Genomic DNA, 19,317 nt, shown 5'->3' on the forward strand with positions numbered 1-19,317 from the left:
AAATATGTGGAAAAATATGCACTTTTTCATTTTCTCCAAATTTGTTCTTGATGGGCAGGAGAGATGGGTCAGCCAGTAAAATGCCAGCCACGCAAGCACAAGACTTGAATTTAGATTCCTAGAACCTACTTAAAACATCAAGCATAGTAACATGTGCCTGGAACCCTTGTCCTGGGGGTGGGGTGTACATGGGTGGATGCTTCAAGTTCACTGGGCAGCCAGCCTAGCCAAATCGATGAGCTTCAGGGTCAGCCAGAGACCCTGGCCCCAAGAATATGAGTGGAGAAGGATCGAGGAAAAGCAATGCCCATCTGTAAGCCTCTACAATCCATGCATATATCTGCATGCATATGTGCATATTTCTACACGGACAAGCACAAACACCACACACATACATGCACACACATGCACACACACGTGTACATACACACTAAAAAGTTTTCTTGGTTTGAGTTATGGTTAGAGACTAAATAAAACTTCATGGAGGAATAGGTCCAGAGAAATGCAAATGGCAGAGAAGGGAAGAGGCGCCCACTCTGCTGTTGGGCATTTTCCTTGCACATTTAAAGTTTTGAATCTGATTGACCTTAACAGAAGAAAGGGCTTTTTTTTTTTTTTTTTTTTTTTTTGGATTTTCGAGACAGGGTTTCTCCGTAGCTTTTGGTTCCTGTCCTGGAACTAGCTCTTTTAGACCAGGCTGGCCTCGAACTCCCAGAGAGATCCGCCTGCCTCTGCCTCCCGAGTGCTGGGATTAAAGGCGTGCGCAAGAAAGGGCTTTTATAACAATATTATTTTAAAGAAATATCATCTGGAAAGATAATTGACCAACTCAGGCCAGGCCAACACTACACGGACAGAACAACAATCCCCATCCTTCAGCATCTACTTTTGAAGAACCAAAGAGCAGGTCATGACTTCTGAACAATAGCACTGTGTTTTCTACTGAACAAGCAGTTACAGGAGCTGTGTTATAGCTTGTGATCTCCGAGCAAAAGTGCAATTACAGAACATGAAAAGCCCCCCGTGGCACCACTCGCTTGTCAGTGACTCTGAAAGTCACATTTACTCCATGGTGTTTCTTCCTGGATAGAACGGGGCCATTTGGATACGGGATGATGTACCATAAAGCCGACAGGCCAAATCCTATCCACATTCTGTTTCTATAAAGGGACTTAAATGGGACGCAGACTTGCCCCCTGACTTATGGATGTGTTTGGCTGCCTTTGCTTTGCAGTGGCAGTTGCTCCGAGGCAATGTCTACAGCCTACCTGGCCCTTCTTGGAACAAATGACCAACCCCTGCCACAGAGAATACGCAGTTCTCATTACCGCAATCTGTTTGAGGTGTGCCGAATATCACACCACAAGGCAGCACTCATCTGTGTGAAACCCTTCCAGATAGAGTACACATTATAAGGTGGCATGCTTCTGTAAAACTCCGACACAGTTTTGGCCAGAAAAACCACGGCAATAGCCTCAGATAAAAGTCAGGTGCCGGCAAGAGTGAAACCGGGAATACTCACAGGGTCAAGGTTTCGTTGCACAGTCCCTGAAATGCATTTTCAGGGACCGAAGTCATGTAAGGGTTGTCTGTGATTTCCCTGCAAGAGAAAACGATGAAAGCAATTGAGAGAAGAATGCTGGAAATGGGTTCTTGGTGCATGTGTGCACTTCAAAGGACTGGCCGGAAGATAGCTCAGCTTTTGCTGTTTCTTTGACCTGCTTCTAAGCGCTGGTGGCCATTTGAGGTAACGAGAGCTGCTCTAGGTGGATACACATTCGCAGTCCAGTCTGCATCAGGCAAACAAGCTCCAGTGTGAGCTGAGGTCTCTGCCTTACTCCTTATCTCAGAGCAGATGGAGCTCAGAGACTTCTGAATCTGTATCACAATGTCCATAGCAACTAGAATTTTCTCTGTCAATATAGGGATAAGGGGAAAGGAAAAGGATCAATGGATTTCATGAGGATCATTAGAAAGTCTATTTGCAAAATGCTGCCAGGCAGGTGTTCCTAGAGGGCTGCTTATGTTTAAACAGAGTTTAGCTGTAGCAAAGAAACATGCTCATTTTTTTTCCTAGAAAAAAATTAAGAGTGTGCAGCATGCCAGGCGGTGGCACACATCTTTAATCCCAGTCCTTGGGAGGCAGAGGCAAGCAGATCTTTGAGTTAGAGGCGAGTCTGGTCTACACAGTGAGTTCTAGGACAGCCAGTGCTACACAGAGAAACTTGGTCTCAAAGGAAAACTGAGAGAGAGACAGAGAGAGATAGAGAGAGAGAGACAGAGAAAGGAGAGAGAAGAGAGAGGAGAGAGAGAGAAGAAAGAGAAGAGAGAAGAGAAAAGAGAGAGGAGAGAGAGAGAAGAAAGAGAAGAGAGAAGAGAAAAGAGAGAGAGGAGAATCATTCTATACTTTGCTGACTGCAGCGCAAACTCAACCTTTGCAATTTTCCTGCATACATACTTTTTCATTTGCATGATTAGGTAAGACAGCTGGTCTATGCCACTGCTTTTGGAAAACAAAAATATAAACAAAAACATCAGTCAATCAAAAGCATACCCTGATTGCTCTGTGACATCAGATCACATACTCATTTGGATTTTTCTAGTCCTTTGTTTCACTATTCATTGAAACAAAACTTCCCTTTATATTTTGAGTGAAGCAAGTATAGAAAAAGCTATCAGAAAATATGAAAAATGAAGTATCACTGTTATCAGTAGCCCCCTTCCCCATTTGGCCATTCCCCTCGGAAATCATTTGATCATTTTTCCCATTTAAAAATTAAATGTGGGTGGGGGAGTCTTGAGACAGCTCTGTGGGTAAAGGTTGACAACCTAAGTGTGGTTCTGAGAACCAACTCCTGCGTGTTGTCTTCTAACCTCCACATTCCACATAAGATACATACATATTAAATAAGTGTAAAACATGAAATAAAACAGGCTAGAAATTATTCTACCTAAGTGCAGTGGGTAGACCCTCCCTGAATGTGGTTGGCACCATTTCATGGGCTGAACTCAGAATCTTATGTGAGTGGAGGAAGCCCACGGAGTTGCAAGGAATCATGGATATGTTTGCTGTCACTTAGCTCTTGACAATGGGTGTGACGGGACCAGCTGATTGACTGCCTACTTTGGCTTCCCTGAAATGATGGCCAGTAACTTGAAATTGTAGCCAATTAAATCATTCCCTCCCCAGTATGTATGCTTCATGCCCATGGAGATCAGAAAAAAGTGTAGGATGCCCTGGAAAGGGAGTTACGAACCGTTGTGAGCTGCCACATGGCTGCTGAGAACAGAACCCGGGTCCTCCACAAGAGTGAGCTCTCAACCTCTGATCCATTTTTCCAGCCCCCTCACCACTGTTGTCTTTTGACAACAGAAATGAAATTAAAACAAGAGTAAACCTGAAGAGTTGGCTTTCTTCTCTCTCTAAAATTCTCTCCCAAAATTCTCTTTTGAACCCTGTCTTGGTTACTAGTGTTGTCATGAAACACCATGACCAAAGAAACTTGGGGAGGAAAGGATTTATTCAGTCTGTGCTTCCATGTCACAGTTCGTCATCAAAAGAAGTCAGGACAGGAACTCCAGCATGGCAGGAACCTGGAGGCAGGAGCTGAGCTGAGACCATGGTGGAATACTGCTTACTGTCCTCTTGGCTTGTTCAGCCTGCTTTCTTATAGAACCCAAGACCACAGCCCAGAGATGGCCCTGCCCACAATGGGCTGGGCCCTTCCCCATCAATCACTAATTTAAAAATGCTTTACAGGCCTGCCTACTGTAAACAGAGACTGCTCATTCATCTCCTGGCCACCCAGACCCAAATAATCACACAGAAACTATATTAATTACAACACTGTTAGGCTAATGTCTTAGGCATATTTCTAGGTAGCTCTTACATCTTAAATTAACCCATTTCTATTAATCTATGTATTACCACAGGGTGTGGCCTATTGGTCTTGGTGTTCCGGCATCTGTCTCCTTTAGGAGCTTTGTGGCATCTCCCTGGCTCCACCTACTTTCTCTCTCTCTATCTCTGGATTTCCAACCTGGCTTTATTTTGGCCTTTCATAGGCCAAAGCAGCTTCTTTATTAATCAATGGTAATAAAACATATTCACAGCCTACAGATACCTACAGAGGGGCATCCCACATCCACATTCCACCTGACTTTATGGAGGCATTTTCTTAATGGAGGTTCCCTTTTCTCAGATGACGTTAGCTTGTGTCAAGTGGACATGAAACTAGCCAGTCCACACCCGTTCCAATCCAGCTTCCTACCACCACCATCCTATACAAGCTGATGTTGTGTGAATCAGCAGTGGCCCACAGCTTGTGAACTCTGGCCGTTCCTTACTTGTGCCTCGCTCCATCCTTCAGCACAGTTACCCTGCTTACTGCTTTCTCTTGGAGTCCATTGCTTTTCCTGGCTTCTACTACTTCCTATGACTGCACCCCAATTCTTACCAAATACTGCATGTTGAGCTTACTTACAGTATAAAGAATACATCCGTGGAATAAATTTTGGTCAGGTCAGGGAATATTCTGAGTCCAGTGTTGAAAATGCCACTATATTAAAAAAGAAGAAATGAAAGTTTAGGTAAGAAAATCAATACCTAAGAAGTATAGTGTAATGGCCGAAATCATGAGACTAGGAGGTAAATCCCAAGTCCTCCACCCAATACCTCATGACTGTGGCAAGTGCCAACCCTGACATGAGATGATATTTCTTCAAAGCATAATTTAATTTGGTCAATAGTAGTGATATCGATGGCCTGCTTAGAATTAAATGTGGATTATTTGAGCCCAGTGAGATGCCTAGAAATAGAGGAAGAGACAAGGGAGAGGAGAGGAGGTGGGGGAGTGGATATTTCCCTGTTTTAATTGGAAGACATATGTGCTTGCGCAAGTGGCATGTATCTTTGTATGTGTGTCTCTCTCTGTGTGTGCGTCTGTATGTGTCTGTGTGGTGTACACGCATGTTATGTGTATGTTGGGGGATGGGCTGTCAAAGTCCAGTGGAAGAAGAACACATGACTATCCAGCTCCAAGTCAGCTTTCCTGTTGTCAGATTTACATTGTGGCATGGCGGTTTGTGCCATTAATCCCAGCACTCAAGAGGCAGAAAAATCCCTATAAATTTGAGGCCAGCCTGGTCTACATAGTGAATTCCAGGACAGCCAGAACTAAGCAGAGAGGCCCTGTCCCTTCCATAACCCCCAAATCTGCATCCTACTGCATTATTATTTTGCTAAGAATTCCTTTTTTGTAGTAACAACCCTGTGGGTATACAGCAGTCTTTAACCAACACTTGCAGAAAAAAAGGAAAATCTGAAAGACGATAGCTTCTCCTTCCAAAATTCATGCCATCAAGGAAAGAGTATGTCAAGGTTAAAAGATGTGTGAAACAGAACACGAACACAAAAGTTTGAGGCTCCGAATGCCTCCAGGATTTAATTCCTCAGCTACAAGACCATAGAAGTGGAAACAAAGTACGTTTGGAAAGGCTTGGTACAGAGCAGGGGAGACTTTGACCCGACCTAGCTCTTCTAGTGTGAAACAACTCATGTTTCCCTGAGACATGTTCAAAGGCCATTCAGTCTTGACTCCTTCTAAAGGGAAAGACATTGGACTGAAGAGGCAGCAGGAGCCAGAGAACTCAAAAAGGAATAAAGGGGATGATCCAGAAGGAGAGAAGTGATGTTCCATGGGTGTCTACGAAACATAGCAGCAGTTCAGCCATGATTGGGGTTCATGACAAAGAGTAGGACAAAAAGGCCAGAGAGTCCAGTGGAGACCATAAATGTTGGATTAATGAGACTGGAACCTTGACCTCTCTACTCTCTAAACCCACTAAATGAGTCCTTTTCTTCTTTGATCTCCTCCTTAATTACTTGATTGACCATCCACTGAGTTGAAAGCAAGTCCATAAAAGGATTGACTGCCTTGTCCTACAAGAAGCCTTTGAATCGCACACACCATTAGACATGGAATTTCCCACTCCCACCCCTTGGACATGGGGCTGTTTCTAGTTCTCCCAAGTGGGCCATGTGGCTTCATGCTTCTGTCTTTATCATGGTACCCTATCCAGTTAAGGCTCCTTCTGACATAATGTCTCTGCAGTTCTTGAATAACTTCTATCCAGCCTTAAAATGTCGGTGAGATATACTTTTATTTTAAAAGTCTGGATGTAAATAAACTACATGTTAATAGTGATTATTTCAAGGCACAGGGTTGAAGATTGATTTTTATTCTCATTATACTGTTGCTTTTCTAATTTTAAAAATTGTATTTAAACAGGAAAGAAGGCTCCTCCAGCTGGTGTGTAAAGGGCTTTGGGTCAAATATTCACATCCATTCAAGACATTTCCCTGGACTACCTACTGTGTGATAGGCAGCAAGGATGAAATAGAACCAATATGCCCCCTGCTCTGGTGGAGTTTATGGCCAGCTCATAAGTCATTGCCAAAGCCAAGTAGAAGTGTATCACTTCTGTATTGAGACTTTGCCTTTTGAAATTTCTGATATTGTTTTTGTTAATAAATATAAAATTGTTGTTTCTAAACATTATTGACAAGTTGGCTATCAGGATAAGACCATGTATATATTTTACTGTCTCCTTCCTCTTCGCTCTGGGAGCAGCTCTTTGGTCCCAGAACTATATGCTGACTTTTTGGGGTAGGCTTTAAACGTGAGCTGTTTCATGTGGCACTTTGCCCAATGGGAAAGGTGAAAAGTCATAAGAAACGATCTGATTTTGCCATACACCATTAAAATGATGTTAGACAATATCATCTTAAGGAGATTCTTGATAGACAACAGCATCAGAACTCTAAAACACACACACACACACACACACACACACACACACCAACAAGGAAGGAGTCAATACTTACAGGAATTTGAGCAAGGGCAGCTCTGTTAGAGCATCAGGGTCTATGTAAGTTAAGCTTCTGGTGTTGCGGATTTCTCTGCAAGAGTTAACGAGAGTGCTGTCAGCAAAATACAGCCCTTCCAGTTTTTACTAAAGATAAATCAAGTTTAACAAAAGTTCATGAAAAGATGAGGATACATTTATATGGCAAGACAGAAACTCTATGTCCTTAGCCACTGATTCCTAGCTCCTCCCCTGGACATGATTTTCCTCATGGACTTGGTCTCAGTCAGTTTGAATTTATGGACCACCTTTCTCTTAACTGTAGTTTCAAAGCTTTGTTTGTCTGTTGTTTGTGTTTCTTATTTTCCTTGCTTTTTTTCCCTAGATTTTGGTAGAAAAGAAAACTCCTCTAGTGGTTTGACAAACTGATGAGCACAGGCGTCTTTATAGTGACAGGAGCCAGTGATGCTGCCATGATGATGAGCACTAGAGGGGTAAGTGAAGTGTCAAATGACAGCATTGCAGAAAGGGCCAAGAGTCTGTTGACTGCAGTTTCAGGTGAAAGGGACAGAGGAAGCCTAAGCAGCTTGCTTGGGTTTATTTTGTGATGCCAATAATTTAAGACTCAGCATATGTGATATGTTGTGATATCATATGAGTTTGTAACTTATATAATTAGGTTCATGCATTCACTCATCAGGAATAGTTAACATAAGTGTCATAACAACTGTTAAACCTGGGCCGTAACTAGTAAAATTAAAAATTTGGCACACCTAGATTGGCTAGAAGAGGTTCATAGCACTCTCTGTGCTTACAAGGAAAGTCAGTGAGAACCCACTGAGGTCTGTAGTCTTTTGTTCTGCAGATGTCCCCTGAGGCTTGGCCACCGAGAGTACTGTGTCCAGTCATCCATGCTATTATTTGGAAAGCTTGGAATCTGATCATTGTAATACTTAAGCGTCTTTGTTCTAGGATAATTATTTGTGGGAAGCTTTCGGCTGTAGGATACATCCAGTACCTCATGAGAGCCTGTAGAAGGAGGAAGTGCTATTATTGTCTGGATTTATAGATGAGGAAACTATGACTCCAGGGACCTTATCCAAAGTTATGTGGCCAGAGGTGACAGAGTCAAGAGTCTACAGCAAGCCTGGCTATTCAGCAATAAAAGGAACAAACTACAGATCTGTGCTATAAAGGAGATGAGCCGCATCTCACAGGCATCAAGCTAACTGAAAGAAGTAAAACACAAAAAGGCCACTTACTATATGCATCCATTAATAGGAAAGGTCCATGTAAGACAAAGTTGTAGCAATATTTTAGAGCAGGATCTGAGACATAGCAAGTACTTAGCAGCCATAGAGACTCGGGTTTGATCCCTAGCCCTAAGGAAGGGATGGGGGGGGGGGGGGAAGGGAGGAGGGGAGAAGAGAGGAGAGGGGGAGAGAGGAAAGGAGAGGAAAAGAGAGGAGGTAAGAGGAGGGGGAGGGGAGGCTAGGGGAGGAGAGAGAAAGAAAGGTAAAGAGAGGAGAGGGGAAGAGAGAAGAGGAGGGGAGAGGGGAGGAGAAAGGAGGAGAGGAGAGGAGAGAAGAGAGGGAAGGGGAGGAGAGGGGAGGGGAAAGGAGGAGAGGAGAGGAGAGAAGAGAGGGAAGGGGAGGAGAGGGGAGGGGGAGATCTGGCAGAAAAGAGAAGGTTGAGATAAACTACAAATATCCACAATGATGCTTTTGTCATTGATAGTAATGTGTGTTCTAAAACCGGATTGTTATGATAATCAATTCTGCAAGTTTCCAAAAAATTATTGAACCACAGACCTGTGAATTATTGAACCACGTTTGGAAACCAAGTTTCCAAAAAATTAATTGAACCACGGGTGTGAATTTTGTGTTCTAGTCAAGCAATTAGCCTTAGTAACAGTTTCAAATGTGGTTATTACTGGAGTCTAGCTGAATAAGAGAATCCAGTTACAAGCGTTACTGCCAGATCTTTACCACACATATCACTGGGTGGCTAACAGATGGGACTCATAGTAGGTGACCAATCTCATTACTCTTTCAGTCACTGGTAATTGTCATCGTAATTCACTTTACTCACAGACGATAAAGAACACAGTGTGTTGCCTATGAGCTTCTTAGTAAGAGATCCGTTTGACATGAGTTAGATGAAAGAGTGAATTGATGTATTTGAAATGAATAAAAAGCCAGGGCCCAGTTGTGGTATGCGGCTATAATCCTAGCACATGGAGGCCGATGTGGGAGGAACACATATTCAAGACCAGCCTGTAGCACACAGTTCTTGACCAGCCAGGATTATATAGTGAAACCCTGTTTCAGCCACCCCTTCTCTACTAATGGATCAATCAGTTTATCATTGATATAGACCTCTGTGTGATTTCTTTGGGGCTAAATGGCTGTGGGACCTGGTGGGAGGACAGAAACCAGGCAGGACAGAAAACTACCCCAGTCAACAGTCTACCTCAAAGCAAGGCATGGTGTTTTATACCTATAATCTGAACATTTAGGAGAGTGAGGTGGGAAGATTGTTGTAAGTTTGAGGCTAGCTTGGGCTACAGAAGGAGACTTGGTCTCAAAATCCTGAACTAAACCAAATCAAACCATAACAACTATGTAAAGCTTCCCAACCTCCAACAATCTCCTTTAAAAAAAAAATCAAAAACAAAACAAAACCACATTAAAGAAATCCTTGGAGATAGTTTATTATATCGAAAGAAAGAGGATTGAGTATTGTTAGCATCCAGACCTAGAATTTTCCAAAACATTAGAAAGATACTTTCTTGTAACTCATGTAACAAAGGCAAAAATGGGCAAGGGCAGTTTAAACTTCTTAAGAAGCATTTACAACCCCTCCCCCAATACTGTAATTCTAATTATTTTTGATGCCTAAAATTGTGCATTCAAACAATATTAGATTTTTAAATCTTTTTAAATCTTTTCTTTTCTTCTATGTTTGCACCAGTAAGACAAATTTTAATGTTTTGACAAAAATTTTAAATGTCACAAAGTACTCAAACTTTTCTCATTGATGGTTGAGTTTCTTCATCCAGTTCCAGTTTGTTTATTTTTAGAGTGCCAGGCTACCATGCAGAGCATAGGTTACCCTTATTTAAATTCCACTGTTTTTTTTTTCCTGTGCAGTCAAATCTATTTCTATTTCCCTCCACATTTACCCCCTCTGCCTCTGTTCATTTTCTTCAGTACAGAGTATATGGCTGGATTGGGTCATCTTTTATTTTTTTTTCCTAATCATTCCCTGGAGCAGTTCTTTTACTTTAAGTCTAATGCTGACAAGTTCTCAAGAACTTTCTTTGTGGATTTGGAGAAATGACTCAGCCTGGAAGGTCACTTGCTACCCAGTCTAATGACCTGAGTTCTATCCCCAAAACTCACTTGGTGAAAGGGAAGAACTGACTTCTGCGGGTTGTCTTCTGACCTCCTCTTGCATATTGTGACACACCAGACACCGCAAAAATAAAATAAATGAATGTAAACGACCTTTTGTACTGGTGGCTGTGGTCTGGCTCTACTGGGTACTTTTCGTTGTACTTACATGTGAGTCATTTTGCTCAGGTTGTAGAAAGAGTGTGGCTCCAGCCGCTGCAGAGTTGCATCTATAGATAAATAGCTGAGCATTATAGAAATAAGACACAGCAGGAAGTTAGCAATGGGTTCCAAGCACTCTATTTTATTTTATCACGTTGGCTTACACAGGCCATTGCAATGCACGCATAGACTGTGCTGTCAACATATCCCCCACAGTCCACTGCTCTCTCTTCTCTTGCTCCACCCCTTCCTCATTAGTCCTTGTGTCCCCCTGCACAGAATTGCTTCCACCTTCCTACCATCTGTATATATGTGGCTCTAGGTATCTATAAAGCCTAGGACCCATAAATGAGAGGACACTTGCAATATGTGTCTTTCTGAGACTGCCTGAATTCACTTAACAACATGGTCTTCAGTTGCTTTAACCCCCCATTCTTTATGGCTGAAATAAATTCCATTGTGTCTGCAAACCACATTTTCTTACCCATTCCTATTGATGAGTGCCAAGGTTGGTTTTCTAATTTCAGTAGTGTGAAAAGTGCTACAGTAACCATGGATGTGCAAGTATCTGTGATATAAGCACAATATTTTTATGTACATATATGCATGTGTTCATGTGTAAACAGGCAAACAAGTGTATTTGTGTGTGTGTGTGTGTGTGTGTGTGTGTGTGTGGTGTGTGTGTGTGTGTGTAGACTTGAGGAAACTTTGGCTCTCATAACTCAGAATGCCATCCACACTGTTTTTACAGACGAGGTCTCTCATTAGCGTGGGACACCCAAGTAGACTAGGTTGACTGGCCAGTTGTCCCCAGATATGCATGCATTTCCACCTCGAGAATGCTGGGATTTATAAATATGTGCCACTACACCTGAATTTCAAACACAATGTTTTAATAACTTCTTTGTTAGGGCCTTCCCAAATCATGGACCATGCACAAAGCCCATATGTAGTCTCTAACCACATTCCCTCTCCCCCCAAATCCCAGTATGTCTACAACTTCCCAATCCTTTATGTTTCATTTCTCTGCAGGCCTCAAATGTCATTTTCTTCAGGAGTTTTTGACCAGCTTCCCAAAGATGCTACCATTATCATGATACATCATTACAGCAATATGAATTCATCTTTCATGGATAACCACAGTGCATCTTCCTAATTATTTGGACAGCATTTGATTTATGTCACACATGATTTATGTCATACCACTAAGCTGTCAGTCACCTAATGTGGAGGTTTGTGTCTGCTTTTGACCACCGAATTGAGTGTCCTCATAGTTCTTAGCATTAAGCAGACTCACTAAATACATGCTCAGTGAATACATAAATAAATATCAAAATCAGAAAGTGTCACAAAAGAACACTAAAGAGAATAAGAAGCATTTTAATAGTGGGCTTAAGAGCATGAGGATAGAAGTGAAACTTCCAAGGAACTAACGGGCATTCTCCTGGTGGAGCATTCCAGAGGGCGGTGACTACAGTGCTGATGCAATATTTTGAAAATGTCTCCTAACTCCTAAGAAACTGGAACCTCTGCTGGGCTTCACAGCCAAAGCTAACAACCCACCTTGAAGTCACTTAAGACTTAAGATGGCCAGCCTCCTGAGTACTCAGCCTATTTGCTTAGCCTGCTTTGAAGAGAGCAGTGGAACAACCAACCTTACTTGCCTTGGCTTTCCCATGTAATTAACTTTTACAACCTAAGCTAATGAATAGCTGGAACCTTAAATTATGTGCTTTATAGCGGGGCGTGGTGGCACACATCTTTAATGCCAGCCCTTGGGAGGCAGAGGCAGGTGGATCTCTATGAGTTTGAGGCCAGGCTGGTCTACAAAGGGAGTTCCAGGATAGCATAGCTATCACACAGAGAAACCCTGCCTTGAAAAACAAACAAACAAAAAACCCCAAACATACAACAACAGAAATATTATGTGCTTTTCCTTGCCTTTGTCCTATAACAATACGTGTGTATTATTTGTTGAAAGTAGCAGATACAGAAGTTGAAAGCAATCTAAAATCTACCATGAAGGTTGAAGGTATCCATTCATGGATATTGGTTGATAAATAATGTTTGTTATTTGGATCAGCTGGGATCAGCTGGGGCCAGTGAGAATACCTTGTAAAACTCAGTTAAAGATTTTTGTAGAGTTGCCCATTGCTCCCCATGTGATGCCTTCTGCGCTGTTCAATAGAGTGAAACCTTTTGTGAGAGGCAGACACACAACAGACAGAGACACAAACAAAGACATGCACATACACGCATGCACACACACATATGTACACAGACTCAACAGTCAGTGCAGATGGGCCCAGATTAAGACTCAAACAACAGACAGAGGATGTAAGACATTGAGCACATGAAGTTAAGAACCCAGATTTGAACTCCTTTTGGTAAATGGTTCCAAGGTGAAGAGCTTTTATTTCTTTCCTGAATAAGACACAATGCTTTGGCAATCAGAGATCATCACTAATGCATTTTATTCATGTAGACTACATTATCTCTTAAGACCTATCTTTCTGATTTTGAATGAAACTAAAAAGTTCCAGGATTTGCCTTGAAATTATTAAGCAAAAATATCATGCAAATAAACGTTTTAGGTACTAAGAGAGGGGAAAACGACAAGCTCCATTGCATGAGCAGTTGTGGATTTGTATGTAAGCTAGGTTGCTTTAGATGGTTTTGTCTAAATCTCTCTTGCAACAAGAATAATCCACACAGATCCAATGACCATCATCTACTGAGAGGCATTTCTATGGCATTTTAGAAAATCAATGATTAGCATAGTCGTAACAGAGATTCTCAGCCCTGAACCTAGAATTGAACAACTGGGATACATAGATGTTCAAGACCCATCCCAGGATCATTGATTCAGGATCATGAAGACTGGGCCAAGCATTTATATTTTTTCAAAAGCTTCCTTGGTAATTTTTATTGAATGACATTCTTCATAAGAGGGATAGTAATTGTTAGACTTAGGGTTATCTTTTTTTTTTATTTTAAACAGGGTTGCTCATTGCTATTCTGGTAGTCCTATGCTGATTAGAATTATTTATTCTATGAACAAACAGCCTTTGACTTATCAGGTTTCCCAGCCCTTTGTCCTTTGTGGCTGAGCAACAGCATGCAAATTGTTTTCATCCGAACATTATCTCAGAACACTTTTTACAGGATCGGTTTACTGTTTAGGGACCATAGAGAAATTTTCATGGGTGAAAGTGGGGCAAGAGTCATTCTGAAAGCTGGAGACTTACTTCCCTGTGTTTGCTTCACAGCCTTTACCCCACATTTCCTACTGAATTTTCAGAGAAGTTCGTTCTGCCCGCCACACTGAGCTGAAGTTCTGGTTTCTCTAACCTCTGGGCTTGCTATAAGCTTAAATATAGGAATGATTTATTCACCAGGACTGAAGCAATGATTCTATTTTGTTCCATTTTAAAACTAAGACATCTCTTTATTGCATGTAAATGTTACTCAATTACTATGATGACTATACAACCTCTTATAAAATTTAGGGTACTTTTCTCCTGTTGAAACATTTGCCAGAGTCACTGGTGGAGATTTTTAATTTCCTGGGCAAACCTAGGTCATCTTGGTGATCTCCGCTTGCTTCCCCTGGGATATCTTACTATTATTACTGTATGCCCATGCATCCAGCAGATATCTGTTGAACATTTACTTTATACCAGTATCTTTCTGGAAATTGATAAAACAGACTTCTTCCTTAGCTTCAAGGAACCCACAGAATTAGGAGATTCAAACTATCAGATGGGATTAGTGCAGCAAGTATTAAGTGCTCTGGACGGTACAGGAGATCTTAGGCTGGCAAACCCAGTGCGGGCTGCTTGGGGGTTGCCGCAAGGAAACTTTCAAATCTCCACGAATATTGTCTATTTCTCAGCCACCCTCCTCCTACTGCCTATTCTTGATTATATAATATTTTGAATTCTGGTTGCTCACCACCAATCTTAGCAGACAAACTTTATAGAAAGCGTTGAAGCAGGAGATAGGAATTCTTTGGACTCCCCTCCCCACCAATAACTTTCTTGTGACAGTGGAGAAAGGGACTGTTTTCTTACATCCCTAATTCTGCTTGGCTGCGATCCTCCACCTCCTCAAGGACCACAAGCTCTAAGGTTGTTCTTGCTTTGTCCTTTAGCATCTCCCATTCTACAATCTTCATCGTGTACTTGAGACTGTTTTTAAAGACAGGATTTTTCTGTGTAGCGCTGGCTATCCTGGAACTCGCTTTGTAGACCAGGCTGGCCTCTAACTCGAAGAGATCCACCTGCCTCTGCAGTACTGGGATTAAAGGCGTGTGCCACCATCACTCAGTTTGAGACTGTTTTTATGACTTCCAAGAACCTCAGTTTCTACTTACATCACTCCCCTGACCATGCACGTGCCCAGAACGTCCAATATCCTTTATTATACCTTGCATTTCCCCCTTCTCGTGTGCATTCTTTCTGTCTGAATCAGTATATAATTTACTTTATTATGTTTGACTCATTATCTGTCTCCTCCCAACTGAATATAATTTTAGTAAGTGTTCATAGCCAAAGTGGAACAAATGCTTGATGACTGAATAAAAAATGTCTATATCATGTGTCTGCAGGAGAGGATGTCTTTCACATCCTTTACCTCCATACTCTAGAGGCCAGTAACATTCTCCTCTGCAATTCTGGCAAACAGTCAAATGTCAGAGTTCATTCTGGCTGAGAATCATTGAAATGATGCAACAGATGTTCAACACATGGCCAGAAGTGGAATAAGTTGAGTTATGCACTGTACAGGTCACTCCTGGTATTATTGGGTGTGTTTGAGTTAACCTGAACTGCCACCAAAAAAGACAAATACCTCACTCATCTCATGTGCAGAATATGGCAATGTGAAATCCCGAAAGTGGCTCTTACATTCTAAGACACTGGAATTTTTGTTGGACACCACAGCCAAAGGTAATAATACGTCTTGAGGTCACTTGAGATTTTAACCACTAGGGTACTGTGTCTTCAACCTGTTTTATCTTCTTTTAAGAGAACAATGTAACAATCAACCTTACCTTACCTTGGACTTCCCATGTAGTCAACTTTTTCAACCCAAGCTAACCCGTAGTAGTAAACTTAAATCATGTACTTCTCTATGCCCCAAACCAGAAGAACACATGTGTTATTTGCTGAAAATAGTAAATACCAAAGTTGAAAGCAACTTCCTAAAACCTTCCTTAAAAGTTAAAAGCATCCATTTATGGATTTTTGTTGATAAACAATGGTTTTGTAGAACTGTTTGTTGTCTGGGTCCGCTGGGATCAGTTGGAGTTAGTGATTTGATCCTTGTAAAACACTGTTCAAAATTTCTGAGAAGTGTTCCATCCCTTTCCCGTGGATGATTTCTATGTGGTCCAGAAAATACAGGGCAGAGTTCTTTGTGGGAAGAGAGAGAGACACGGAGACACAAACAGATACATACAGCCACAGAGCAGAACTCATGGATGCACACAGATGGAAGACAAAACGCGGGAACAGATCAAGACAGCCTTCAACCAGGCACAGATTCAGACTCAATCAACAGGAAGACAGAGGATGGTAGACATGGGAAGCATGAAGTAGAAGTTTCAAATCTAAACTTGCTTTTGGTTACATGATTTTAAGGAGGAAAGTACTTTTATTTCTTTCCGTAATGGGACACAAATTATTGGTGACTCACCGTTGGTCACAAATCTACACACAGACAGTAATCATCAGTCTAACATGTAAGTTGCTTTTCTCATCTGTTTTCATACCACATTTCTGTTTCTCAGGCTTAGAATTGTTTTAAATTCATGTTTAAGCGAGAGAAATCTCAAATGATTGGCTGCATTTGGGAGAAAATGTAAATGTTTGCATTGTATTAGTGGTGGAAGTGAATCAACAAAAATCTAGGATGAGTGAGTAGGAGAGAGAGAGTGACACAGAAATGTCTGAATATTCTTAGCTAAGGTTTTTGTCACATCCTAGGATATATTAAAATACACATAAGTGGTGAATATGACATGACCAAATGAATTTAAGTTTGCATTGGATTTAAAAGGTCCTAAAGGAAGCAAAACATGGAGGTGTGACTAAGCAGGTAAGTACTAGATAAATAAATTTCAAATATGCTAAAAAGGCAGATGTCACTGATATATGCAAGTGTAATAGAAATTGCTTTTTCGACAGACCCCATTTAGAAAGTATGTCACAACAGCAAAGTTCTCTGTATACTAGGGTAATTACTTACATCCTGGAAATATTGGGCAGGTTTGAAAACGCGAGACTGGGGATGGTCTTCAGGTGAGTCTCGATGAGCTTCCTAAGGAAACGACAGTCATGTGATTAGAGTCCTCATCACTGGTCTTTCCTAATTACTCATCTAATTAAAAGAATATCTTATCAGAAGTGTTTCACCTTTAAACACAAACAAAATCAACAAAGCCATCATGATTTCTCCTTCGGGAAAATAAGAACTGAGAATGTGATTCAGATGCGGAACATGAATCCTCAAACTTCATCTATGAATTGAATGGAGAGCAATATGCTTTCTCTACCACCACACTGCATTTGCTCACTGAAAAGGAAGGTAGGGTATTCCTATAGTATATTCATGAGAATGTCAGGTCTACTGTAGTATCGATGCTGATAACCAGCCAACACTTTCTCAGAACCATAAGTATTCTTTGTTGAACCTGCAAATTGAAGGTATGGTGATGTGGGATTCCCCTCTGAATGCTGGGAATATCATTGGTTAATGAATAAATAGGCTTTTGCCTATGGAAGGGCAGAATAGAGCTAGGTGGGAAAACTAAACTGAATGCTGGGAGAAAGAGGACAGAGTCAGAGAGACGCCATGGAGCCACCGTAGAAGACCTGAAAGAAACTTACTGGTAGACCACAGCCACATGGCGATACACAGATTAATGGAAATGGGTTAATTTAAGATGTAAGGACTAGCTAGAAATACACTTAAACTATCTGCCAAACAATCTTATAATTAATATAGTTTATGTATGATTATTTTGGGTCTGGGCAGCTGGGAAATGAATGAGCAGCCTCTGCCAACACTATGGCATTCCCCAACTTTCCTTTCTGGGACACCTCATAAGTAAGAAAACATCTTCAAATATCTCAGTATGGGTCTTCATCCAGGTATTCAATTTTTTGGCTTCCTCTCTTTACATAGTGATTACTTGAATAGAATCCCATGTGGAAAATATGTGCCCAATATCCCAACACATTTTGCAAAAAAAAAAAAATGCAATGTTGTGTCCCATCTGCCCAAGTCTAGTTTTGCCCCTGAACTGGAAATCACACATCAGTCCTTACTAACTTACGTATAGATAATAGATAATATTGTATATCTTCCTTTCCAGAGTGCAGACTATTTCCCTTCATTTCTTTTCTCCCTTTCTTCTACCTATGCTTACTTTGCACTACTTCCTTTGACAGTACTAAAAAAATATCTGTAACATGCTTGATCAAAGCACCAGTAGGCCAACTTAGTTTGTAAAAGGACTTAGGAACTTTAGTGAAATGTAAAGGGGGTAGGTGGATGAACGAGATAGAGCTTTTACTCCTTCTCAACCTCTGAGTATTTGACTATGAGATCCAATGTTGCTTTAGTATTAAGAAATTCAAGCAGTGGTAGTAGAATATGCCTTTAATATGAGCACCTGGGAGGCAGAGACAGATGAATCTTTGTGTTGTAGGCCAGAATGGCCTACAGAGTGAGTTCCAGGATGTCCCAGGTGACAGAGAGAAACTCGGTCTCAATCCCTCCAAAACAAAAACAAAAAGAGAGAGAGTGTGTGTGTGTGTGGGGGGGGGGATAAAGTCAGTGTTTGAGTGGCACCTTAATCTAGCTGTGTGGTGTTTTTGTTTGTGTGTTCATTATAATAATGCAATTTTTATTTTTACCAAAGAAAAAGAAAAGGAAAGAAACTCAGATCCGTAAATTGCCTTCACTTGAAGTTACATCCCCTTAACTGTGGTGATTAAAGGCTTATTGATGCAGATCCAGGATTCTGGAGTCAAAAACATATGAGAACAACTCGTTCTATTAAAATCTCTGTGTAAAAAATGGGCCATGCAGAAGGCAAACAAGGGATAATACGCACACCTGTTGGGTATTATGAAAAGAGGTTGAGTTTCTTGAGTCCAAAGGTGGTCTTATAGAGCTGCTTGGCAGCAAGCCTTTTGAGGGCATACTCTCAGAAGATTTCACATTGTCTGCAGGTAATGTGGACTAAACTGCAACTTTCACTGACTAAAAATTAGGGCACTCAGCCTTCTCCAAAGGAGAGAAATTGGTCAGGCTTGCTGGTGCACATTTATAATTCTGGTATCCAGGAAGATGGGGCAGGACAGTTGTGTGTTCCAGCCCACCTGGGGTACATATTGAGTTCAAAATAATAATAATAATAATTATAGTAATAATAATAAAAAGATTAAAAATAAATGATTTGTGTCAAATTAAATTGCAAGTTATAATAAAATTAAAAGGGTTTCTAGAAGTTTGATGATAAAAGAAATAGCATATAAATAAAATTTAATATTTTTCAATTAAAATGCAAATTGTATTTATATTTTTCCTAGAGAGAGAGAGAGAGAAAGACAGAGAGAGAGAGAGAGAGAGAGAGAGAGAGAGAATATTATGTGTATGTGATTGTGAGTTTATGTGCACCATGTGCACACAGGAGCCTGTGGAGGTCAGAATGGGGTAAGAGATTCCCCTGAAACTAGACTTACAGATGGTTGTGAGCCACCATGTGGGTGTTGGGAACTGATCCCTGGATCCTTTGCAAGAGCAGCCAATGCTCTTATTATTAAACACTGATCCATCTCTCCAGGCCCATAATACCTGTTTCTTAAAGTATTTCTGTTCTCAG

The 19,317-nt window shown here is 41.1% G+C and overlaps 1 protein-coding gene across 2 annotated transcripts in view; it reads right to left on the reverse strand.

The window, feature by feature from the left end:
• The window catches only part of Tshr (thyroid stimulating hormone receptor), a 113,229-nt gene that overhangs the window by 30,285 nt on the left and 63,627 nt on the right, over window positions 1-19,317 (reverse strand). For both annotated transcript variants that reach the window (XM_041658690.1, XM_041658692.1), the window contains exons 2-6: window positions 16,674-16,745; window positions 10,432-10,506; window positions 6,887-6,961; window positions 4,485-4,559; window positions 1,523-1,600 (exon numbers count right to left, since the gene is read on the reverse strand). In XM_041658690.1, coding sequence (XP_041514624.1) covers window positions 1,523-1,600; window positions 4,485-4,559; window positions 6,887-6,961; window positions 10,432-10,506; window positions 16,674-16,745 — 375 coding nt within the window. The remainder of the gene's footprint in view (window positions 1-1,522; window positions 1,601-4,484; window positions 4,560-6,886; window positions 6,962-10,431; window positions 10,507-16,673; window positions 16,746-19,317) is intronic.

The sequence above is a fragment of the Microtus oregoni genome, unplaced genomic scaffold (genome assembly GCF_018167655.1).
Source record: "Microtus oregoni isolate MIOR12 unplaced genomic scaffold, Mior012 000009F_ref0000495, whole genome shotgun sequence".
NCBI classification, from domain to species: Eukaryota; Metazoa; Chordata; class Mammalia; order Rodentia; family Cricetidae; genus Microtus; species Microtus oregoni.